The sequence below is a fragment of the Sebastes fasciatus genome, chromosome 13 (assembly GCF_043250625.1).
Source record: "Sebastes fasciatus isolate fSebFas1 chromosome 13, fSebFas1.pri, whole genome shotgun sequence".
NCBI lineage: Eukaryota > Metazoa > Chordata > Actinopteri > Perciformes > Sebastidae > Sebastes > Sebastes fasciatus.
The window spans coordinates 24445424-24472395 of record NC_133807.1 but is presented as its reverse complement, the minus strand read 5'-3'; the positions used below and the strand labels follow the sequence as shown (position 1 = coordinate 24472395).

Sequence of the window (26972 nt, the reverse complement as noted above, 5' to 3'; positions counted from 1 at the left end):
TGACCAAGTTCACTTTCATTGTCTTTCTCTTCACTTGTCTGCTGTTGTGAATAAGGTGAGTATGAAACTGGGGCGTCTGCCAATTTGGGGGTTATTTAATTAGTCATTATAAACAGTATGGTTTTGAAGCCAGCGCAATTTAATCAGGTATGCAAATGCATGGCCTATATTGAAAACATAATTATGCAGAGAGCAACATCCCTAAGAAATGATGCAACAGTGCCACCTACTGGGAGTGACCTGCATCTACTCTGATCAGTTGATGGGTCATTCTGGGCCCCCTGAACTAATTGTGTCTCTTCCTCATTATATTAAATAAAAGGTACTTTGATTTTGTCTTCAGCTGTTGGATAATGTCATCCAGACCTTTCTCACCTGAAACATTAAGAAAAGTAAGCGACACACTCATTACTGCAATGCAATTTAAATTGATTAACCTCATTGACAAAATACTGATTGATTAATTAAAATGCAAGAGTTACTAGGTGTGCAGCTTCCTCTTCTTATTCTAACTGATTCTCAAGCAACATGCACATGTTCCTGACATGATTTTAAAGACTTTAAAAGTACAATTATTGATTTTGTTATGGTGCCCAAGTATGGAGGACGGAACCTGCCAAAAATAAATAAATAAATGACTCGATAAATAAATCTATATGTCATTAAATGTAGCAAAAATAATATTAGAAATAAATGTAGCAATTAATTAATTGATAAAGTGTGACATGAATTGATATTTCTGTTTTCTTACATAATGCACAAATACCTAAATAAATACATATTTAAAAATAAATAGAAAAAATTAATGTAAAAAATAAATAAACAAATTTAAGAATGAATAAAAATAAATACATACAAAATAGAAGGGTAAATTAAACAGAAGAGTAAATAAATAAATAAGGATAAATAAATAAAGATGCAAATTCAAACAGAAATATCAATTTATGTCACATTTTCTCAATTAATTAATGTCTATATTTATTTGTTAAATTATTTTCGCTACATTTAATGACTTATTAATTTATTTATCGAGTCTTTCATTTATTGATTGATTGATTTTTTTTTTTTTTCTGTCCTCCATACTCAAGAGCTCCCAGCACGCTCCACATAAAATAGCAGTAAAAGAAAATCAAAAAATGAAAACACCCAGCTGAAATTTAAAACATTGGAGCAGTAAAAGATGAGTAAAACAGGCCTAGCTTTGTTGTTTTCATGGTCAACAAAACAAGGATCTCATCATAGTCCAAAGAGTCACTGAGCTCCTTTTCAAAGGACAAGAGGGCCTTCAGGTCATCAATTTGCACATGAACTTGAACACAAGTTTCCTTTATTGAGAGCATCTGTATTTTCCCTGCGTCCACATAGAAGGATATATATATATATATATGTAACTAAACATATTTGTAACTAAATATATTTTGATCAAACTTGGCTGGGCGGGCCAGAGCCACTAACAGTATTCAATCAATAAGACCACCAGGCGGATTGTATTTTGATAAGAGCTAAAACGTGGTTTCCTGGGTGTTTACAGCATCTTAAACTAATTCCCAGTCATGGAGGAAAAGACTTTCAGAATTCATGCTATTTCTGTGCGCACAACAGCTCAGTCAGTGTTTTGTGAACTTGCACAATTGTGTAACGAAACTAGAAATAAGAGACATCCATCAAATGTCTGATGTCACAAAGAGATGATTTGGAAAAGATTTAGAATATGAAATTCATTCTTCATTAGTGTAAAAGCAGAATTTACAGTAAACCTGCAAAAAAATCTTCCATCCACCCACTGAGAAACCACAAATTCAAGTTCCACAGTTTCAGGTAAAAGTGATTCATGTTGTGAACTGTCCTGGGAAGCAGGAAATGTATTGACAGAGTTGAAATGGTGTCACTACTTTATAGACTTCAAACACACAAAATCACTCAAAGAAACTGCACAAATTGTACAGGACCAACAGACACCGTTTGTTTCAAATATTTATTTTCCAAGTCCAGAAATGAAAACCACTTCTAACTTTGAAATGTGCTTTACATTTATTAAGAAAACAAAATGTCTTATATGCAAAAAAAAAATAAAAAAATGGTATATACACAATGCTTTTAACCAGAAAGGCACCAAAGACACATGAGCAGTTCCTGCTTCTTGCTGGCTCTATAACAACGTAGAAAAACAGGACGTGGATCGACTTGAGAAGATGTGACGTAAATCCAAACAAAAACATGATTAGTTTTTAGTTTTCTCTCACACTGGAACAATCTTTATTTGATGGATAAAAAAGCTAATAAGACAATAGTGGTGTTGTGATAGCTAAAATATATATTATTTATTACATAAATACAATAGTCTTAATGTAGCACATTTTATTTGTGCATTATTTACTCCCTTTTGTGGCTACAGGCTGTCCACTATGTGTGCAAGGGGGGAAGAGCAATGTGAGAACATCCTTAATACAAAGTACAACTTCTGTCAGACTTGAACATGTTATTCATAGAACACACATTTGTAATAAATTATTTTCAGCAAAATTTTCAGGTTGTAACTATTAGAAAACAACAGCTATATCCTGGTTACTGCTATAGATTGAAAATGGACTTAAATGATGATATGGCTGTGATTGTCTGAACATTAGAGTGTTTGTGTGCATGTGATTTACCACAATGGGAGAGCCGTCTACACGTTTGGTCTCACGAATAGCTGAAAACCAAAAGTGAAACCTCACTCAGGATCTTGAGTCCAACCATGAGCAAAGTGACGGCGCCGTACATCTTCGCAAGTGCTAGTAAAGCTAGAAAGTGGCACGCGTGACGCGAATGAGAACTGCAGGTCAGTTTTTAACTGAAAAAAAGGTAGACATGTGAGGTAACTTCCTCCTAGGTTTTACTGGTATTAACACTCAGTGTAAAGATGGCAGCAGCACTCATCTTCCTCCTCCACCTCTACTTCTTCCTCTCATATTCAGAAGCTAATGCCTTATTAGGCCGTGGGACGAGGCGAGCACTCGTACCGTGATAGTGCCTAAGATCCATGCAACATTGTTTAACCAAAACCAAAAAGTTATTGTGACATTATATCAAATGTGGTTTAGGTGGCTTAGGTAACTGGGATTACAATAATGTAATGCAAGCCGTGAGGAACACCATTCCTCTGCCCGTTCGGGGCACCTCTCTCAAGAAATCAAAGCACCTTATTTGGATCACACCGCTGGTCCCGCCCATAGTGCTGTGGCTTCTTTATGATTGGTCCCGTGGGAAGAACTGCATACAGTTTGGTGGAGTGACCATTTCTTCTTTTCTTGTTCCTCATTATGTCTGTCATTTGTTTATGTTGATGGTGACATAAGATGTGGGTATGTAGCCTTCGTCCCCATTGTTCCTCCGAACACGGGTCCAGCCGTCCCCTTTGTCCTCCTCCACCACGGCCAGCACTTCCCCCTCCTGCATAGAGATGGTCCCTTCACTGGCACCTGAAAGAGAGACAAACGGGATGGTAGCAAATATCGCTGGACTAGTTTAAAAACCTTTGACTCATGATATGGCTGTGACCTCGCTCCTTATGTAGGGTTGAGAAATCCTTTTCTCCCTATTTTCTTCACAGTTGTGAATTATTGATAGGACTACTTGTAGTATTTGCTGATCAAAAGGCAAGCTCCTATAATTTTGAAAACTAAATGCATCCACAAATGACAAAAACATAAAAAAAAAATACACTTATTTGTCACTGCCAACTAGCACCCAAAATTTCCAAATTTCCATGTAGCTCACTTATATTCACAGAAATAAAGGATGCTTAAAGTTAGGGTTGGTTATCTTGAGAAACTAGCAAGAGTAAGCTCTATTTTAAAAATGATCCAAAAGAAAAACCCAACCTAGCAAGAAAGCCGCCAAGTCAGCAACAGACTGCCCGTCGCTTCAGGCCTCCCTCCAATTTGTCAAGTTGCAGTTTACATCCATGTCTGTCCAAAATGTCATCACTTCATAATTTTATCCTGTTAGACATTTGTGTGAAATTGTCATAATTAGCATATAAATTCTTGAGTTATGGCCAAAAACGTGTTTTGTGAGGTCACAGTGACCTTTGACCACCAAATTCTAATAAGTTCCTCCTCGAGTCCAAGTGGACGATTGTGCAAGATGAAATGAAATTCCCTCTAGGCACTCCTGAGATATCGCATTCGTGAGAATGGGACAGATGTAAGGTCAGTGACCTTGACCTTTGACCTCCTGATCAGTTCATCCCTGAGTCCACTTGGACAATTCTGTGCCAAATCTGAAGAAATTCATTCAAGTCGTTCCTGAGATGATATGAGAATGGGGCAGATATGAGGTCACAGTGACCTTGACCTTTGACCACTAAAATCTAATCAATTCATCCTTGAGTCCATGTGGACGTTTGAGCCAGATGTAATGAAATTCCCTCTAAGCGTTCCTGAGATATCGCGTTCACGAGAACGGGACGAACGTAAGGTCAGTGACCTTGACCTTTGACCTCCTGATCAGAACATCCTTAAGTCCATTTGGACGTTTGAGCCAAATTTGAGAAAATTCCTTCCAGGCGTTCCTGAGATATCGCAATCATGAGAATGATACGGATGCACAACCCAAAAAACATAAAGCCTCTGGCCATAGCTGTCGTCGGCGCAGAGACAGAAAAACACTCCTCCAACTGTAGAAGTTTTTTTACCTACATAACATCAACAATACACCAACAGTAGCAAAAAATACTTTGCATGTTTACAATTCAGAGGAAGGCCACTGATTTCCAAGGAGATAGCTGAAGTTCAGAGGAAACAGACATCCTAATCAGCTAAACAAACAGCCAGTGACATACCAGGGAAGCTGTACATGGCTGTGCATTTCCCAATAGGAGCGGTTACTTCCTCATCCTCAAAGTCGTCATCAAACTCAGCGTAGATGGCCTGGGAGGGATCAGGAGTGCTTTCATCGGAGTGAGCTCCATCAGGGCTGGAGAGAGAAAAAAACAAAACATGTAACATTTCCTGTACAGAGCAGACAACACATCATCTGTCTATTAGTAGAGGTTAGTGTTACCTGAGAACATCGTGAGCTCCGTTGTTGTTGAATGTGTGAGCTTTATAGCGCAACGTTTCCCCTCGACCTCCTGCCTCAGCCAGCCAAGTCTATAAAAGAAAGTTAAAATGAGACCTTGAATAGTTTATTGTGCATTTATTGGTAGATGGATCAAGTTCATGTTCTTTTGTATAGCCCAATATCACAAAAAAAACACCTCAATGGGCTCACCTCATAATATGAATAAACAACAGAGGTCTGCATTACCTCATACTTGTTGACCTCTCCTCTGAGTCGCTCTATATTCTGAGACGTCTGGCTGATTTGGGATGCCAGACTAGCAGGGTCTCCCATCTGAGGATTTTTCTCATAAACATCTTTCATTTTCCCCAGGGCCTCACTGACGAGAGGAGAGAGAGAGAGGAACACGGGAGGAAAGGGGGGTGACTTTCAGGAGAAATCAGCTCCCTGCAGAGCTCAGGGTAAACAATTCAAACCCTCACACAGACACCACAGGGTTATACACACTGATGTGCACCGCATGAATATTGTATCAACACTCCCACCAGAGGAGTTCTAACAGATATGGTTATTAATACGCAGAAGGATACCCACATATACTGTACACACACACACACACCTCTGATCTACTTCCTTTTGCAGCTCTTTGCAAATTTCTTCTAGCTTCTGTTGTAACCTCTTCCTGCGCTGCTCTGGAGGAAGATGGGCGAAGTCCTCTGTCACCGTAGGCTGCAAGAGTTCACATGAAAGAGGCGTTGTTAACACTGAACTTCAAACTTTCATAACGGCGGTAACCATGGGGATAGAAATAAACACCTCAGTCTGTGGTTTGAGTTCAGCTCAAGGGGCAATGTTTAACTGACAAAACATTAGTTTCAGATCACCTAGTTACACACTTGTTTTTAGGCTTATTAATAAAGTAAAGCCAGCTCATGTTCAACACTGAGCTGAACCCAAAACCACCACCCATGGACCAACAAATATGATGGAGCACACTTTAATAACTTTATATTGGGTGATTTTTAAAACTATAAGTTCAAGAAATAAAATCTTGGATGGAAAAGTGACCCAAGAAAGTGTAGAGACAATAAAGACTACTTTGAAACTCCTCTTGTGATACCAAGCGTCCCTCTCTTGCTCCACCACCAGGGGGCCACCTCTTCAATACAAACTCAAGTGCCTCTTGCCACATAACATGATGTTCAGGCGTTCAAACACAGAAACTCCTGCAGTTCTTTTTAGTTTTTGTGAGGGGAAAGTTATCATAATGAGCTGTTGTAATGGAGAGGTGGCCGTTTGTATATGTTTCACACAACTGAGACCCCCACACCAGCTTTGTTGTCCATATTACCGTGATCCTCTCTGGAGTAAACTTCTGAGGGGGAAAGAAACAGTATGTGTATAGACAAATCTCATAATTTAAAAGTTTATAAATGTGATTCTTGCTTTCCACACTAATGCTAACATGTTATTAAAGAGGACCTATTATGCATTTGTGCTTTTCCCTTTTCCTTTCGTGTATTATATAGTTGTTTTGCATGTAAAAGTTCTGCAAAGTTACAAAGCCCAAAGTCCACGCCAAAGGTAGTTACTCTCCCCGACAGAAACACTGCTCCTGAACTGCCTGAAACGTCTTGCTTGAAGTCCTACCTTTTCTTCCGTAACGTGGTGATGTCACCAAGTAACATATTTGTATAATACCTTCCTAGCAGCTAGTTTGGCACGCCCTCAAACAAAGCTAGTTAGAGCAAAACTGGAGCCGAAGAATTTGGTTGGGTTGAATCCCTTTTAAAAAAAATTCTCTTTTCATGTGCCTATGATTTTTTACAATGTATTTATTCTATTTTGAATTACTTTGTATTCTATGTTATATTGCTTATCTTTTAATTATATCTCTCTCTGTTTTATTACTACTTTGAATCTTTTAATCATATTGTATATATGGTTGTTCTTTTTTGTTTTATTTATGTAAAGCACACTGAATTGCCCCTGTGTACGAAATGTGCTATAGAAATAAACTCTATTGCTATTGGTTGACCAATCAGAGCAGACTGGGCTTTTCGAGAGGGCGGGGCAGGAGCTCAAACAGAGCGTTTCAGACAGAGGGTGAAAAGAGATGCTGCAGCACAGCCGGTATGAGAAAAATAAAGTGTTTTTTTAACATTAGCGTGTGTAAACATGAGCTAGTAGAAACCCAAAATACTAGAATGAACCTGAAAATCAGCATAACATGTCCTCTTTAAGAATAGCAAAGGAGCCATTGTAAGGTGTAAATATCTACGCTACGTGTTCAAGTGTTCAAAATGTCATCTAAGGAATTCAGTCATTCACAGGATGATGTGCGAGCCCCGATGAGTGGAGGTTTCCCGGCACCCAAACCTTCTCCTCTGGTGACTCACCGATCTCCTGAGTGTCCGGAAGGAAGAGATTCTGGGTTTGACTGTCTTATTGATCTCCTTCAAACAGTACGACAGGGGGTCCCGGCCAAACTTGGGGGAAGGGGGTCCGTTAGCAGGCGAGGGGGCGGGGGGTGTGGAGAAAGGTGGGAGCGTGGAGGGAGAGAGCTGGGGTGGGAGCGAGGCCCGAAGTACCAGCACCCGAGCATGAGGTATGCAGGCGGTGTACAGGACGGGGGCGGGGGTGGAAGGATAGAAAAAAAAAAGAGGGAAGACGGGGGAAGACAAAAACAACAAGGTGACAAGGGAAAGAAAAAGACACCATCAACACCTTAAAGCACACCACAAAGCCAGGAAGACAACACTGGAGCAAGCCCAGCATGAAAGCACAAACACACATCTGTCTCTTTGGCTCTCATCAACACAGATTTAAAAAAAATTAAAAATACACAAAACAAGACAGCGAGCAACCAACCACAGCTCCCACAAAGGAGCCACAGCAGCCCAACACCTGCAGTCAGGCCAGGTGGGAGGCTATAGTGAGCTTTCAGTGAGGAACCGCGGACTAAACCAAATGTCAAGCGCTTAAAGAAAATGGATCACGGACCGCTATACAAAACACCCACAATAAGTTGATCACGGTAAATTTCCCTGATCTGAGTAATAATGACTATTACATGAGTGAATTGGAAAAGCTGTCTAGCTCGCTATCACGGCAGAGAAATGAAAAATAGAGCCTGATTTTAAAAAATAGGTCAACAGGAATTATCAGAAAGAACAGACTCACACAATCTTGCTATTTTTGGCTGGAACGCAGAGGGCCAGCCCTTCACACGCAAGTATGTCACCGAGTGACTGACTGAGTGATGAAGATTGGTCGGCCGAGTGTTGGAGTTTCCTCATTGGACGTTGCTCTTTCAAAATGAAAAGGCAGGGATTTTTTTTTTTTTTATCCTTTATGATGTTCACTAAAAAAAGATGCATGTCCTATCTGTGATGCAATAAAAATATTTGTTTCTTGACAAAATGTAAGGTAAAGTGATTCCGGTATGTTTAAGTGCCATTTTAAGAGTTGGGATGATATCGTGAATCACAATCATTTTAGACAGGATAATCGGGACATGAAATTTTCATATCGTCATATGCCTAATGGGGATATTGCAAGGATATCTATATCTATACTACTTACTTGGAAGTGAAAATGAGGACGGAAATTTAAAAGATTGTTAACTGGGCTTATCTAAAATGCTTATTATTTCATGGGTTTGCTATGCTCTAATGTGCCGGTTTATAATAAGAAGATTAGTCATTTTTCTATAGAACAGTTCTCAGATTTCTTTCATAAACGTATACTTTATTTTAATCGTCACATGCAGTTACATGAAATTTGACCCCTGCATTTAACCCATGCTAAACATTAGGAACAGTGAGCTGCTGTGAAGCGCCGGGGAGCAACTTAAGTTCAGTATCTCGCTCAAGGACACTTCAACATGCGGAAAGTATGAGCCGGGAGACAAATGGCACGTATACTAGCCAAAAATATGAAATAAGACCCATTTTATAAAGAAAAAAACATTCTTTACGCTGAATCAGCCAACTTAATCATTAGCAATCTGTGCAAAAATGCATGTTTCACAATTCAACCTGTGTTATCCTTTGACCTATATAGATAAAATACCAATGCATAGATCAGTGCAGTTGCTAAACATTGCCTGCTTAATTACCAAAGTGTGATTTGTACATACAGATTATTTAGGGCTTGATGAATGCCTTGTATGACCTCTTAGAGAGAGGTTAACTTGAAAACACTACACCTCCCTGTGTGTCAGCTGTATGCCTCTGTGGAAAGGTGGGGTCGGGATCTATTAGCTAAATTGCACAGGAGGCTGACGTCTTCTGGTCTTCAATAGTGAATGTCTAAAACAGCCCTACGACAAGGTCCCTTGTGTAAATACTGGGAGCTGGCAGCACAGCACTATCATTATGTGAACATCTACTGGCTATGTGCTACTTCTCCTGAGAGTTATGGGACTCTAAGTACAGGAGAGCAGCTAAGAGTGGGGATGTTTAGGGTGGCCAGACGTAAACCAAAAAGCTCACTCAAGCCAATATAGTCAGCCTCCTATTCATACTGCTCTGCAGGCCTAATTGGGAGAGCATGACTGGTGACACAGAGCAGTGTGCCACACACATATACACAGAACAGGAAGAGTGAGCACAGCCAGTATGTAAGACATGCAGAGAGAAGAACAAGCAAACACCGCAGGGAGGAAAGAAGGGGGCGTTTAGTGCTGATGCAGGAGGAGGAGGGGAGGTAGGGGGGGGCCGTGAGCTGGTTAGTGGTCAGCCACTCATATCACCAGACCTCAGCAACCTTTGAGATCCACGATTTGCAAAGTAGTGACCCAAATAGATTCTCGAGACCAAAAAACATCAATGTTGACATTTTTGCATGAATGTGTGGTTGGACCTGATCCAGTTTTTCTGACCTGGCAAACGTGGTGTCACCCCGATGGTTGTTACAAAAGATGTTATTGTGATGAACACACATAATGCTAGGTTCTGGGTAGTATAATAGAAGCAGTGTGTTTGTGGATGCCTGTAGAGGAAAATGCAATGTTGTTTGGGCCCCGTGCTGATGAAAGCACAAGCACAGCAGAATGCTGACTGGCAGTTGACCTATTGGAAACCACGGTGCAGAAGGAGGGAGGATGTGTAGGGGGACGGGTGACGGGGAGGGGGAGAGTCATGCAAAAGGACCAGTTCTAGAAGTGTCGAGGTGTGTGTGTGAGTTATAATATAATGAAAGAGGTTCATGCATTATTGTACTGAGCCATAGAGAAGGTTGTGTATATACGTGTATGTGTGTGTGTGTGTGTGTGTGTGTAGCCACAACCACAGGTCCATCCTGAGTGCTCTCTGCAGAGGGGATTTCCTGGCTCCTTCCTGCTGGCTTAAACCTAACATTGAAATGCAGGGAGTCACCCACTAATCTGACTGACTGCCCTCCTGCAGAGCAAATCTGCTGTCGTTGATTATTGATGGAGGGCGTTCGTTGCACAATTACCACAATGCAAGTGAGAGGCCGTGTCGTTAGGCTAGATAAGCCTAATGTGGAAGGTCCTACCTTGCTCTTTTTCCTTAAAAGCCAAAAGTTTTTGCTCCTGTTCTTCCCCATGAACTCTATGGGGCCTTTAGGCGTGCCCAGGCTGCTGTCAGACGAGGCTCGGTTGATGCCCTGACTGTAGTCCTCAAACTCCACATCTCCGGGACGTTCAAAGCCCGACTTGTTCTGCTCTATTACAACCATGGAGTCCTGCATTAGATGCAATTATGGATAAGAGCGATACAGAGTTATTTTCAAACAGATGCACTGTTAAAACATAAATCCATGCTACACATTAAAATCCATTTAGCATTTTTTTTTTTTTTTATTGAGACCAACTCACATTCCTCTCATTAATATTTGTGCCGGCTTTAGTAATGCCTTCCAGGCACTTGCCAATGATGGGCATCACATGCTTCTCCGTGTCTGAGAACAAGATGTAGCCTTGCGCCAACTTCCGTACTCGTCTCTCGTCCAGATCCTGCAGTTTCTAGTAAACAACACAGCAACAGTTGCTCAGACACACTGACATTATTAAGGCTGAGAGACAATACATAAAACATAGTCCATAATACAATGTATATCTCAAAATCAAGCAAGAAGATTAGTTTTTATGATTATGAAGAGGTCAAAACTCCAGCAACACTTGGAGTTTTGACCACGTCAGACTTTTTCCCTTCTCTATGCACCTTGAAGAAGCTGAAGTTGTGCCAGAAACCCCCAATCTGCATCTACAGTTACAGTATTTATGATTATAAAATATATTTGTTCATACTCTGATGAAAGCTTCAAAGCCAAAACTTGAACTTGGAACATTTATTTCTGTTTAAAAAAAATTAATTGTGTGTCAGTATGATTCATACTTGAATTCATAAAATAAACACTGTTGTTATAATGTTAAAATGATTTTATGAAATAGGACATCCATTTTGGTTGGTTATTATATAATTATGTTTGTCTGTTTTTGACATTTTATCATTTTTGTAACATTGTAATGGCGTGCTATCTTGGCCAGGTCTTCCTCAAAAAAGAGATTTTAATCTCAAGGAACTCTCTGGTGAAATAAAGGTTAAATAAAAATAAAATTAAATACATTTTCATGAAAAACATTTTGTAATAACCACTGCAATATGTAGAAATGTATTACCAAATGCGGGGAAATTTATTACATATTGCATTGAGACTGTTTATTAGATAATGCTGTAGATTATTATTTAATGCGGTGTTATTACATAATGTGCATGCCATTCAAGTCATTTATTATTTATAGTTCTTTGCCAAAATATTTTTAAACAGATTTCTTTGGTACAAACTAAAACCAGTTATTCCTGCACCACATCTAAACAACTAACATAAGTGGTGAGTAACAGCGTCGCCAGATGTAATTGACTTACATTGAATATGAGTGGCATGTCATTAAAATAGAACTGGTTCTGCTCCTTGTTGTACTTCTGCAGCTGTGCGGCGTAGTCATTCTTACATTCCTCTGCTACATGTGTCCTCATATGAGCTTGCTGTTTGGCCTGGAAACACACACCACACACACAGCAAACAGGTTAACCAAGTGGATCCGATTCTACTATTCATCACGGTAAATAGTCCTTAAAGTGATTGGTTACTTTTTCAACGTCGGCTTTTGTGGCATTGATGTCTTGATCCGTCTTCTCGGCGTACTGTGCTGCCCTCTCTGCTTCTCTCCACTCCCTTTCAAAGCGCTTTTTACTCTGGATTGCAGAAAGAGAAGACAGGTAGAAGAGAAAAGGAGGAAGACCATGTTCAGTTCAATCAGCTAAGTGAGGCCTGAATGAAATATGAGGAGGTTTTACTATTTTGAGCAAAGCATTTTTCACTGTCTTTCAAAAAGAAAGACGGATAGGGGAGGGGACATCTCAAATCATAACCTAACAGGTCTTGGATTGATGATAGTAGGAGTCGAAAATGGGGAACTGCTTTCCAATCTGTCCATCTGTTTTTACTATAGCCAAATATACCGTAGCCACCTGGCCAGCCACATTGAGCCATTTGCCTACAGAGAACTTTTCATAATGATCCCAAACAAAGACAAAACGGACTCTAAAAATATATCTACTAGCTTTGCTTATCACAATAAAAATGTAAAAATGAAATATGACGCCCCTTCAGGAAAAATGTTCAAACTTCTGTGTGTAGACTTACACTGTCGAGCTGCTTGTAGGTGCTCTCCAAACTCTGCTGGGCCCTCTTGGCCTCCATCAGATACTGCAGACATTCATAAAAATAGACCCAAGTGAGAGGAGGGAAAGAAGCAGGTCAGATGACAGAGAGAGAGAGAGATAGCCATGTGCAGCAGGGGCAGACACTGAATAAACAATGACCTCCAGAAGCAACACAAGAAAACAAATACCAGTGTGTCTGCTTGAGACATCACGTCTGCAGCACGAGCCTGTACACAGCTGGCTGCAGTGTTCTGCAACACCAGTGGGACAGAGCCAATGCATTCCTCACAGAGAAATGGCATCGCTCAGGCAATGCCTCTCCCTGGAGACACTGAGTAAGTAAGGCTTCCTTCCTGCCACAACAGTGAGATCTCCCTTAAATCTCCCTCAATTCTCCTCCCACCCGTTACAGTACACTCCTCCTAAGCAGAGAGTGCTGTAGACTCCAGTGAAAATCCCATTTGGCTTGTTCTCAGGCTGCTGTTGTGCTGCAGGCACACACTAGTAAATGCACTCTAGAGCTGCAGCGATTAGTAGACTAAGCGATTAGTAGACTAATCGATTAGTCGATCCGACAGAAACTTAATCTGAAACTATTGTGATAATTGACTAATCAGGAATGAGTCCTTAAACCCAGAAATGACTTAGCGTTTTAGCACTTCCGGTTCCCACGTCTGGAAGTCAATGGGTTTTTAGTTAGATGCCTGAAATAAGGTCTGTGGTTAACACAAGCTGAAGAGATTTGAGCGTTTTGTTCTACGACATAAAATTCGTCAGTAAATATCCCACTCGTGAATTTTGAAGCCTTCATGTGTCTTAAAAGAAGCGGTTGCTAACAAGTGGCTATATGAGACTACTAAACATCACCGCGCCGACTCGTCTGCCGTTAAAGCCTCGTTGTGGTGTATGTTTGTTTATAGCCAAACGTTAGCTTTTTACTTCTGGCGATTGCATTCACACTTCAAAACTCATAGAAGTGGTGTTCATTTGTGAAGATTATCAGAACGTGTAATGTGTATAAACGTGTGTTTGCCACAAAGTTTATTTTCTGCAATAATCCAAAACCCGATGGAAAAATCACATCGGCATTTTGTTGAGGGAACCAGGGCGATGCTAACTCATTTCCTCATCAAACTCAGTTAAATCAAACTAACTCTTAATCTGAGTACTCTGTATTTGTGTACATGCATGTCAACATATAGTGTATAGTTGGAAATATTTATTATTTTTTTTCTCTATAATTTCACTTGAAACTGTTATGTTCATTTTGCACTAAAGTTCTTAATTAAATGAGAAAATACTCCGTACTTTTTATCTGACAAGTTCTTAATTCACACAAAAATATGCTTTTCCATGTGGTTATTTCATATAGACTATTTATTGAATTACCAGAATCTGAATATATATCGTGATATATATCGTTATCGAGATATGAAATGACCTATATCGGGATAGAAGACTTTGGCAATATTGCCCAGCCCTTTTTATATTATAGTTAATTGAATATCATTGGGTTGAAGTCTCCTTGGGCTCTAGGATATTGTGATGGGCATTTGTTTTCTACTGTTTTCTAGACCAAACAGTTATAACAACATATATAATAATCAGCAGAATGATTGATTAAAAAAAACAACTGTTAGTCGCACCTTTAATACATTCAATGGGACTCAATCACTGTATCAACGTAAAGCACAAATGGCCCAAAACCCCATTACAACATAGTTGACAAGCTACAGATGAGGGTGTATTAGAGGGTAGACAACAAGGCTCAAACACAACATTTTACCTGTGATAACATGCCTAATTCAATTTATTTGGTATATTTGAGTCGCGGCTGTAAAGATGGCCTTCAACCAGCCGGACACGATGCACTCGTGGTCCGCTCACCGTCTTTCGCTCCAGCTTGAGCTCTTGCAGGTACTTGGTGAGATCGATGCAGATGTTCATCATCATGTTCTCAGCGATTAGCTCTCTCTGCCCCGCATAGTCGTTCGTCTCATTCAGTATGTCCAAAAAAGACTGGTAGCTGGAGAACCTACCATTTAGGAGGAGGAGAGAGGAAAGGGTGGAGAAATAAAAACACAATGATGGGACCACTGATAAGATGATACATATGCAGGGTCAAAGAGAAGACAGTAGTGGGCCAAGTCATAATAAAAAGCTCATGACTTCCTTATTCCTGCTTCCTTCTAGGGGCGTTTAAACAGAAAACCCACACTACAGCAAATGAAACTAATGACAAGACAGTTTGATATTATTTGCAGGTCAGTTCTGTTTCATTTGTTAGTTCCCTCAGTGAGAGCTTAACACGCTATTGGATGGCTACAGGATGTAAATCCACAATTTTAGCCGAAATCGTTTCACAGCTAAATGTGATTACTTAAAGGGGACATATCGTGCTCATTTTCAGGTTCATACTTGTATATTGGGTTTCTACTAGAACATGTTTACATGCTTTAATGTAAAAAAAGACATTATTTTTCTCATACTGTCTGTCTGAATATACCTGTATTCACCCTCTGTCTGAAACGCTCCATTTTAGCGCCTGTCTCTTTAAGACCCCCTCAAGAAAAAGTCCAGTCTGCTCTGATTGGCTTACGAGAAAAATATGTTGCACCTTTGCAAAGGTAGTTCTCAAGCTGTGGGCGATATACTCTAAAGAGACTGCAGGTGCGATACGTATCGTGATACAGGGGTAACGATTCTATATATTGTGATATATTTTGATTTTTTAAATCTAATTTTAGGAAAACTGTCATCGTATAAACACACCATTTTAGAATAGGCAAAAATAAAGTTTTACTGCATGCTAAAAACTGCATGGTTTTTGCCCAAAACTGCATGGGGTTAGCATAAAGTGGGCATGTCTGTAAAGGGGAGACTCGTAGTTGCCCATAGAACCCATTTTCATTCACATATCTTGAGGTCAGAGATAATAACAAATATAATATCACAATACTCATGTGTATCAATATTTTGTGTGACATAGAAAGGAGAGCCAAATCTGAATGGCTTGGTGAATCTCATGTTTTCTGATCTAAGCAGCCCACAAAAAACTGACTGGGTGTTCTTATTTCACAGTTTCTTTATGAGCACAAGAACTGAAAAGGTGAGTTTTTCATGTTACGTCTCCTTTATAGAAAAAGTAAAAATTGAACCTCAAAAGTCTTCAATCATCTTTGAGTTTTCTTTGAAAATATACTTTGCAAAGGCTCACCTGCACTCTGGTTCATCTTTGCCGCTTCGTTTCAGGTTGTATTTCTTTGAAAGGTTCCTGTGGGCAGTGAAAGTGCATTAAACGAATGGGCAGACAAAAAGTCAATGAGGAAAAGATGAATGACAGCTGACTAAATTTAACTATTTTTATGCAACCACTGTATTATACAATAGGATTAAAAACAGCCGTCGCTCTATGAACACATTAAAATAGCTTTTCTTCCTTCTTTCACTCTCTCCCTCTCTGACCACATCCTGTCTATCATGTGCCAGTCTGCTCCCACTTCCTCTGCTCTCTGGCAAAGCTCAGCACTACAACACATGTGGGCCTGGAGACCGGGAGACAACTGGGAGAGGGAGCACACACTCTGCAGCTGGAGAATGAGGCCAGTGTTTCAGAGACAAGTTACATTCTGTCCCAAAGTAGTCATAAGACCCCACAAACATTTCATAAACAGCGTTTTCAACACGCACACATTCAAACACACACATGCTGACACAAGCTGCTTTGAGCAACACAAAGAAAGCGCTGGAGAGCGACGAACGAGAGCGAGGCCTACCTCAGTTGTTTGGCATAGTTCTGCTCAACCTCTGTCCGCTCCTTCACAAATTTCACATACTTCTCCACCAGCTCCAGGCCAGACTGTGTGTGCTTCTCAATGATGTCATATTGGTCCTGGAGAAAGAAGCATGAGAGGCAAATAAGGAAAAGTCATTAAGCCTACCCTCCGCAGGTCAGGATATGGAACATGTGTTAACTTCTGGGTAATAACTGGGACGTTCCTCTGGTTGAGTTTGAGGTCATCTGAACGAGACTTGAATGGAGGGTAATAAACTAAACACATTGATGTTTGTTCCTGAATGTTGGATTCCACAAACGCTCTCCACATGTGCACAAAATCTTGGCAATAATCTCTAAACTTCCGCCTCGCTTTAAAATCACAGGGCGCCCACGTTGTTGAAGAGAGAGGACAGTCGAAGGACACGGGGTCACAACAGGAGTCACAGGCAGGAAAAAGAGGTGCTCTTCTGATGCTTATGTTGAGAGCAATTTGACATAATATGAATTACATCAAATGAGCTTTACAGATTGCTTATTAAAGCTAGGGTTGGCAACGTTCTTCAAAAGCATTTTTTGTTATATTTGTTGAAATTCTCATTACATCACGACAGCAGTCAATAAATCAAATGCGACAATTTTTTTTTTAAAAATCAGTGGCTGTCGCAGGACTGTAATAAACCTAGAGATGCGATACCATTTTTTCCTTCCCGATACAAATTCCGATACCTGAACTTGCTGACCATGTATGGATGATGGACAGTAGTTGCTAGGGGCAGCCATGATACACCAGAGCGACAGCACAGTGAAGGAGAAGAATTGATTTCCGGTTAAGCAAGATGATTTGTTTTCTGTGTTAATAAATGATGGTATCGGATCAGTGCATAGAGCATTGCACGTCACCAGTCTTCCACAAGCTGCTAGCTTTACAGCTGTTCGTACTAACAATAGCCATGTTCGTTGTTTACGTTCATGATGATCATTTTGGGGGAGTGGCTTTGGAGGGAGGACTGTCAGTGTTGCCGACTTGGCGGTTTTTCAGCTGGATAATTTCTAAAATCTAGCGTACTCTTTCTAGTTTCTCAACATTACCAACCCTAGCTTTATTGTAGGCTAGCTTATTTACCTATTTCATGACTTGTTTCAATCTCCTCAACCCCTCTGGCACAGTGAAACTGAATTTGCTGACCTTTCCTTTTCTTATTGGACAGTATGACGGAGGTATATTGTGTTTCTCTTCCTCTTTTGTTCCTTATTTGGTACTAAAGCACTTTATGACACCTCCAAGCTCAGACACGTCTGTTAAGAGTAAGAGATGATATCTTAGCCAATATTCTCTCACTCTAGACTCGGAAATAATCCCCCCAGGCTTTCATAGCTGTGGTCTTTAGTATTGAGGAGGGGGGGGGGCACGTTGAAAGGGGATTCCTGACGAGTTGGGCCATGTTCTTCTGCACCCTTCCTGCGCTTCAGGTAAAACAAAAGAGGCAAAAGCCAAATGAATGAGACAACGTTTAGCTTAATCACAGGGTTAAGAAGGTTGAGACGATGCATCACCACAATGTCATCTAACCCACTGGTTCTCAACCTGGGGGTCCCGACCCCCACTAAGGGTCGTCAAGGATTCACAGGGGGTTGCAAGGCCTTCTTGATTTTAAGGGGTGTAAGACAACTTATTGCAAAAATATACAGTTGTATTAATATTTAAGATATAAACAGGATAAGGGCATGGTGAAGACCTGAACACAAGTTATATTCACATAGCCTTCCCTCTCTGCTAAACAGCCTCGTCCTGCAGTAGAAAAGTATGCAGCTAAAACAACCAAAGAGCTGATAGAACAATGGCCAAGCGTCAGAGTGAAGAAAACACAAAAGAAGCCTTTGTGATTTTAAATTAGAGAAAATATGTAATAGAGACAACAAATTGGATGAAAAGTTCCTAAAAATAACATGAAAACTCATCTCTGATACAATATTCATAGGAAATAATCCCAAATGTCCTGCTGTTATTGCGTTCACTATTTGGGTTAATTGTACCGTTTATCAGTTGTTCTATGCTGTTATTGTTATGCATTGAATATAATATGAAATATCCGTAGAATATGTCACTTAGTCAGGGGTCGTCAGTTTACTAAATGATATAAAAAAAAGAGTCCCTAAAGGAAAAAGGTTGGAAACCAGTGATCTAACCAAAAGGCAGCGTTAGAGGTTTAACTTTAGAGTCAATCAGTTAATGACGGAGCAGAGAATAATGAGAGTCAATACAGCCAACTTACAACTACAGATTTTCCAGTTTCCAGTGGTGCTTGTATTAACAACAGATTTTCCTCTTAGATGTGGAAAATACTTGTCCTGTATTTGACTTGAGAGAAGAAAAGTAGTAAAATAACCAAACGGCAGGGTTTTGGGGCAATACTTTGTTCAAATGTAGCCCTCATAAAGTGTAAAAAAGTGACCATTTATGTATTCATTATGTACAGTAGTTGTAGTGCCATCCAACCCAACAACCTCACCACATCAACAGAACACAAGACTAAGGCTGCAATTATCTACACCGACTATAAAACACACTGAATCTAGGATTAGATTCAGAATTGGTGAAAAGTTAATGTGTCTCAAACTATAACTATAACCAACCTATAAAATAACCAAGCATTAAAGGCAGCAGGGCTCAAAATCTGATTGAAAATACAGTTGAATTGGTGTAAGCATAAGGAAGCACAGCTGGTAACATGCAGTGCCGGCTGGTCGAGGCCTGACCGACAGAAGCTCTGTTGTCAGACTCTCAGGAGCTTTTATACAACCAACTGTAACATGGCAAGATGTGTTAAATGAGGAATGTTTACATGCATTAAAATAGTGGCATCAGGGAAAACATCTGAATGTTTCAAATTCTTGATTATAGATTAATTGCATGACTAAGTGGAGATTATCCATCATATTATGGAACGATACTGCACGCATCTCTTGATATGGGCACAAATCTATTATTTGCATACTCCGTTTCAGGACTGCTGATCAGTCTGTGGCAGTGGGTGCAAAAAAAGGTCAACTACTGTGGAGATTGATGGGGAAATTGTTAGGAAAGCTGATGTGGGTGAAGCGTCTTTGTAGGTTGGACAGCAGGGATGTCCCCAAACCAGTATTTTGTTTCCCACTTCAAGAGATCCCACTCTGAGTATCTCGTGCCAATACCGAGTCCCATTCCAATATTTACATCTTTACAGTTGCACAATGCGTACCTAACAATGTTGATCAAACAGATTCAGGTAGAATAATCTAGACAACTGAACACTTCTGCATTCAGATAAAACGCCCTGCAGAACAGCTGTCCTCTAATGGCTTCCCATCCTTTAATAAACAGATTATTTTGGGAGTGTCAGTCTATGTCCTGATGCCTTTCTCTAGAATAACGAGGAGGAAATTGTTTCCCAGCGTGGTGTCAACCATCATTGAGTCTACAGTTTTCACACCAGGGAAGAAACAACACATATTACTGTATTGGATTGTCCTATTCTTTTTTTCCAATAATAAAAATAGTATTTCAGAAACATCTCACAGGATTACAGATGATGGAAGAAGCTGGGTGAATGGAGCCTACTGTACCTATTTGTGACACAACAAAAGATTTTTAGGGATCTATACAACGGAGGTTCTCCACAAAGAATCACACAAAAGCACCACTTTAAATCTTGTGTTTACCAGATGTGCTCATAAGTTTCTTAGAAATAAGTCATAAAGCATGAAAAAAGCATAAAAAACGACTAAAGAAATCTTAGTCGACTAAGACCAAAACGACCAATCAGTCGACTTATCGGCTAAGAGGGGAGGGCAGCCATAAAGATTTTCTTTTGTTTTTGTGTGATCAAACTATTGGAGAAATTGATTATACAAGGATGTTGTCAAGCTACACATCATTGTATCTGTCACTTATCAGCCCAGTAATTCAATGAAGGAACGCTAACTTTACCAAAAGAATCAGCAATCAGCATCCTTTTGTTTGACATGAATTGAGAAACTGATGTGAGAAGCAACTGACAGCACAGCTGAAGAGACACAAAAACAAAGTTTATCACACACAAAAATGTCTACTGACTGAATTGATTACCCCTCGTGTAGTAAACTCAAACTTTAAATTAAAATGTTCTGGGTTATATATTTCTACTCATTTTGACAAAGAAGTTGTATGTTGACTGTTTCTTCTATGTACGCACATCATATGTTTCTCAGCATTCCTGAAAAAGAACGAGCCTCGGATGAACTCATAATGTGCTCTTTTATAAATGGCAGACAAAGTAGCATCTGATAATCTCCATAAATTAACTGCTTAATTCAAAACAAGAGTGCTCCAATTAGAGAAAAGCCAACCTCATTAAAGTGTCTTAAAAACACATTGAGATAGCTTTCAAGGACGTAATCATTGTCTTGTCAAACACCAGTGGCTGTCACACTGCTGAGATTTATAACCATCCAAAGCCACAGTTAAAAATGATCTTTATAGGTCCCTGTGGACTGGGTTTGTACTGAACTGATTGTCATAAATCATAAACGGTTTGCGTAGGAGTCTGAATCTGATGTTTCTGGTAAAACATCCTGGCTATTTCATTATTACTTCAGCCCTCCTTCATTACTCGTACTACATATAATGTAGACATTTTGAGAAGCTTTTTCATACTGTAACCATAGACTGTATATAAAGATGGACAACACGTCTTCACTTAGTCCAACTGTACAGAAGTGAAGCCAAAATATCCCGGATACGGGAGCTGCCTTCTTGAGATTTTGACGTCATTTGGAGCCAGAGTCTGCGTGGTAATGATCGGGTGATGGAGTAGGGGTATCGAGGTCACCCGCCTGAACCAATCGCGAGCCGAGTACGGCCACAGCCGGTCAGCGAAAGAGACTCTAAAACTTTTACGACCTAATTATTTAAATAAGGGCTATTCAAGTGTTTGTACAAAAAAAATTATCTGCTGATTGACGTACATCTCTTTCCCAATGTAAGTCTATGGGGAAAATTATTTTTGGGCCCAATGGCATCATGTGACGGACACGGAAATTGTAGTACCGCCATTTGGCCACTACGAAAATTTGCTTCAAAGCCCAGCGCTCTTCCAGGGGGCTTGGCCTCCACTCATTTCACCATTTTTTATGACTAAGTTAAAGATTGTAGTTCTGCCATGGTAGTTATATAACTTTCAAACAAAGAAAGCCATAACTTATTTTTGTGGCACAGATTTCAGCGAGGGGGTGCTACATCCTGTTTCAGAATTGAGGTCTTAAAGTTCCTATCTAAACCTAGCAAGCATCCAACGTGCCCTTTACAATCCATCTTCCAATACTTCCAGAGAGTTTGAATGCCACATAACTTCAAAAGGAGTCACCCTGAAAGTCACCGACCTACAAGGCTTGGGTGGATGTTTCAACCCTGAGTCACCCTGTCTTGTAGAGAATCAGGGGCCCGGCCCGACCAGACCTGCCAGCCACTGTGGTTCTCACGGTTGGCCTGGAAGCTCTCACTATCACGGTTAATGCTTTAGACACACTGATCTTGCACTCTGCAAACATGTGCCTTAAAATAGCCGCTGGATTAACGACAATCAGGGGACAGATGCCATTGGGCTGACTTGGCCCAAGGGACGACTCTCTCAACCAAACATAAACAGAGTAATGACTGCAGGGCTTTGTCTAAGAGGACAGGTGAGACTATAGCCAAATAAACTTTGAATGAAATCATGTATTTCACATCACCTGAAGAAAGAATACCGTCTTTTGTGTGGAGAGTTTGCAGTAACACGACTTCATGCCACACACCGAGATAGTGCCTCTGATTAATACTGGATGTTTCTCTGACTCGATCAAAGTAGGGCAAAACTAATTAGGCTGTTGCACCACCAGCAGCATGTAGGATGGGAAAGGGACAGGGGAAGAGGCCTAGGGGGAGACTTTGTAATGAGGTCACAACCTCCCTATCCTCATCTTCGCAATGCTCCATTTTACATATCCAGGTTCCCTGAGAATGTTTGCAACTGTGTGGCTTCATTGCCATGGCGCTGCCATCAAGGTAATATGTTATATGTTGGGATTTGTTTAGATTCTGGATAGTGTCACTACCGTTACCAGGAAATGGCTCACTGTTTCATATTTTACAGACTGTAGCACCCCGATTTGTTTTGACCTAAAAAACAGCAGGTCTTCTTCACCGAGTCCACCATGTTTCTACAGTAGCCCAGAACGGACAAACCTAACACTGGCTCGAGAGAGAGGGAGCCTTTCCCATTTTTACGTTACCTAAAGGCCACCATACTTCTCCCAACACGCTTGTGAAACTGCGGTAACATGGCAGAGTGCAAAACTGTGTGACAGAGTGCAAAACCAGCTGCTCTCTGACTTCCATCCATCCATTATCTGTAACCGCTTATCCTATTCAGGGTCGCAGAGGGGGTTGTAGCCGATACCCAGCTGACACTGGACGAAGGCGAGGTACACCCTGGACAGGTCGCCAGCCTATCACAGGCCTGACACATAGAGAGAGACAACCATTCACGCTTACATTCACACATACAGGCAATTTAGATTCAACAATTAACCTAACATGCATGTCTTTGGACTGTGGGAGGAAGCCGGAGAACCCGGAGAAAACCCACGTTACCACGGGGAGAACATGCAAACTCCACACAAGCCAGATTCGAACCTGTGTCCCTATTGCTGTGAGGCGACAGTGCTATCCACTCCACCACCATGCATCCTCAAAAACTGATGCTATCACACTGACTGATGCTGGCAGAATTCACTGGTGTTACTCAAATCATGAATGACTCAACTCAAAAGGAACAGTGTGTAACATTTCTGTGGATCTATTAATAGAAATGGATATTCATAATTATGTTTTCAGTTGTGTATAATCACCTGAAATTAAGAATCATGTTTTTGTTAGCTTAGAATGAGCCCTTTATATCTACATTGGGAGAGGGTCCTCTTCACGGAGTCCGCCATGTTGCTCCGCCATGTCTCTACAGTAGCCCAGAACGGACAAACCAGACACAGCCTCTAGCGAGAGCCTTTCGCATTTTTAACATTACCTGAAGGCCAATGTGGGTCTACAACACGCTTATGAAACTGCTGTAACATGAGCTGCAGAGTGCAAAACCGTAGTACCGCCAGACGCCATCTGACTTGCGTTGCTCCTAAAGTTATTATGGTAAGGATGACCTCTGAGCAATGCCAACGGCGTTACCATGGCTTTGCACTCGGCGGCTCACGTTACCTCAGTCTTTGAAAGGGAGGAGTGAACGGAGGGGTACCGAGTCGGTTGCAATCTGCAACCACACTACTAGATGTCGCTAAATCCTACACACTGTCCCTTTAAGAGCTGGAGACTTGTTTCCGTACTAACAATTTTAAGTGACTTCTTAAATCCTGAACTATTTATCTGAAATTGAGACGTATAATAATCTTTTCAAAATCAGTCATGGCAGTCACCATGAAAACCACCATAAAAAACAGCCCTCATCTTCTGAAAATTACCAGCTGAAGCAGTTTATTTTTATTGTTATAATCAGTCAGCCCAATAAAGAAAATGTCCTAAGGAATTTATTTATCTAAAGCACTCAATCCAACAAATCACACCTTATTGTTAGATCAGTCTGTTGAGTAAATAACCATGAAGCCACTCAGGTAGACACATGATGCACTTCCATCAGCGATGGAGCCTGTTGTCAAGGTAGATGACAGCATCTGATATCATCACTATGGAGGCAAGGAGTGCCAGACTGTAAACAGTGAGGCATCCCACTGGGTACAACCCACCTCAGCACACTTTAAACAAAGCCTTTGTATATGCAGAATGAATAGTATTATGACACAATGTTCAGCCTGGTATTAAATTGAATATTTGTTAAAGAGTATGTCCATGATGATTGCCAGTCTTACAGGACATTTGATATCTATAAATTGGACTTGTTGTCCAAGTTTTGATTTAGTACTTCCAGATATGAGTAGCAGAAGGTGATTTATGTCTGAAGTTAGGAAGAAACTGACTCTTTTCTTTACAATGAAATAATTTGAATTTAAAGGTCCCATATCGTGCTCATTTTCAGGTTCATACTTGTATTTTGTGTTTCTACTAGAACATGTTTACATGCTGTAATGTTAAAAAAAAACTTTATTTTCGTCATACTGTCAGCCTGAATATGCCTGTATTTATATTCTGTCTGAAACGCTCCGTTTTGGCGCACTCGGCGGGAATTGCGACAGAGCGTTGCTAGGCAACAGCTTGGGTCCATGTGTACTTCCTGTCAGCTGATGGTCATTCACATTTACACTGCAGCCAGGAAATAAACTGGGACACATTTAGAATGATTACGTTTAAATCTGTGTAAAGGGTCTAAAATATTGTATATTTGTGACATCACAAATGGGACAGAAATCCTGACGGCTTGTTTCAAATGCAGAGCTTCTTCTGATTACGGGCTGTGTGTATTTCCCTGTGGATCGAGTGTTTCGATACTTTCACAGTATTTATTATAGGACTTAAGCCTGCTTTATAATAATAATAAAAAAAACATGAAAATCGCATTTATTTTTTTATAATATGGGACCTTTAAGCAACTTTACAGCTACAGTTCTTCTCGCTCACTGCACACATCACACTATAAAAACTAGTGGAGTAAACAAAAAAAAAGCCAGACATCCAATCGATATGCAAACGTGCATCCAAGATTAACTGCTTCAATTTGCACACACAAAAAGAGCAACATGTTTGTAAAGTGGTGCTTCAGTTTTTATCCCACTCTTTTGTTTCAACTACTAAAACTGTCCGAAAATGGAACCTTGTTCGCGAACGCAGCACTTCTTCAGCCTTTAGTTAATTCCTCACCAACATGACGGTTAGTTAGCCGACTCGCATTATTTCCATCTTGACAACTAGTTACTTCAAACCAAAGCAAAGCCAAGATGATGGACTCACCCAAAGCTCTGTGCCCCAGTCCATGTTCAGCTTGTCGGTTCAAGCTCGTCTGACTATCCCGAATACAAAGAAAACTTCTCCAAAGTTTATCCCAGCAGCAGCTCGGGAGGACGAAGACTATATATAATCCCGAGGTGATAAATCAGTCGTAACCACTAGCTACGGCAATCCGGTTCTGATTCCTTCAGCAAATAATGTAAACCAGCTTCATAATTAGCTAATTAAACTAGAGATGGCAGTCGTTAGTCTGGTTTGTCCAGATATTTTTCATAGCGAAGGAAAGAGGGATAAACTAGCTTTCATATCCGCGTCACTCCCAAATCCTTAAAGTCTTAAAGGGGCAGTGCACCAAACCACAAGTGGACACAGACAGGGCTGTGCTGCAATCCTGGCAGATTTATTTTTTTTAATTATTTTTTTAATTTATTTGGTTTTACTCAGACATTTACATAAATATATTTATTAATTTATTAATTTATAATCTATTTATTTATTTAGTTATCTGTTTATTTATTTATTTATTTTTCATTTATTTGGTTTTACTCAGACATTTACATAAACATATTTATTTATTTATTTATTTATTTATTTATTTATTTATTTATTTATTTATTTATTTATTTATTTATTTATTTATCTGTTTATTTATTTATTTATTTTTCATTTATTTGGTTTTACTCAGACATTTACATAAACATATTTATTTATTTATTTATTTATTTATTTATTTATTTATTTATTTATTTATTTATCTGTTTATTTATTTATTTTTCATTTATTTGGTTTTACTCAGACATTTACATAAACATATTTATTTATTTATCTATTTATTTATTTATTTCCACATATATAAAACTGCACAAAATCTAGTCAATGAAAATAAAACAAGAAATGTGTCCGAAGAGCTCAAGAAGCCACAGGCTTATTTATACAAAGGACCTCCCCTCAACCTCAGGAGACAAAAAAACAATAACAAAAAAGGAAGAAAGATCTAAACTAACATAATTTAAAAAATACAACCAAAGTTAAACAACAACAAGAAATACACAAAATGTGCAGAAAAACCTAACCAAACAGTGGAAAACAATCCAATAAAAACAATGAAATACATAAAAAAAACAGTACAGAAGAAAAGAAAATATATCTAAACATATCAAAAGATAATTTGACATCATTAATTAAATGTGATGATAATTTCCTTTAAAATGTTCTAAGGATAACGAGCTCTTGATAACATGTATTTTGGTGTTCCATATTTGTACACCACGATATCTGAGGGAGTACTGGCCATGTTTTGTTTTGTAAAAACATACTTCCCTCATACTTAATTAGTTGCTACTTACTTAATTACTTAATTAATAAATTACATACTTAATTAATTGTTCAGACTACTGAACAGTAGCACTAAATGAATGCAGAGCTGTGGATTGATTTATGGATGTTTTTAGGTTGTTTTATAATTTTATTCTCAGGTATTGTCTTATTT

The 26972-nt window shown here is 39.7% G+C and overlaps 1 protein-coding gene across 7 annotated transcripts; it reads right to left on the bottom strand.

Moving 5' to 3' along the window:
* Window positions 1–1961: 1961 nt before the first annotated feature.
* On the bottom strand, window positions 1962–25812 carry trip10a (thyroid hormone receptor interactor 10a). Of its 7 annotated transcripts, XR_012596741.1 has the most exons (18): window positions 25487–25812; window positions 16520–16635; window positions 15961–16017; window positions 14631–14778; window positions 12724–12786; window positions 12168–12272; window positions 11943–12071; window positions 10892–11038; window positions 10570–10758; window positions 7446–7610; window positions 6398–6421; window positions 5666–5775; window positions 5293–5425; window positions 5047–5135; window positions 4826–4959; window positions 3182–3461; window positions 2652–2692; window positions 1962–2149 (listed from the first exon to the last, which is right to left on the bottom strand). XR_012596741.1 is itself a non-coding variant. In XM_074656360.1 (16 exons), the coding sequence occupies exons 1-16, from the start codon at window positions 25508–25510 to the stop codon at window positions 3310–3312; spliced, it is 1785 nt and encodes a 594-aa protein (XP_074512461.1). In that variant the 5' UTR covers window positions 25511–25812; the 3' UTR covers window positions 1962–3309. The 7 variants fall into 7 exon arrangements, 4 of the variants coding, with proteins under 4 accessions (XP_074512461.1, XP_074512462.1, XP_074512463.1 ...); XR_012596739.1 differs by having other exon boundaries at window positions 2652–3461; XR_012596740.1 differs by having other exon boundaries at window positions 1962–2692.
* Between the last annotated feature and the right edge of the window lie 1160 nt (window positions 25813–26972).

What these genes read in the sequence shown, in the direction of transcription:
- trip10a (XM_074656360.1), bottom strand. Translation starts at nt 25,510, where the DNA reads ATGGACTGGGGCACAGAGCTTTGG. An exon ending in AACTATGCCAAACAACTGAG is followed by an intron (nt 16,018 to 16,519) that starts GTAGGCCTCGCT and finishes CACTGCCCACAG; the next exon opens with GAACCTTTCAAAGAAATACA. An exon ending in AGCCATGTACAGCTTCCCTG is followed by an intron (nt 3,462 to 4,825) that starts GTATGTCACTGG and finishes TCTCTCTTTCAG; the next exon opens with GTGCCAGTGAAGGGACCATC.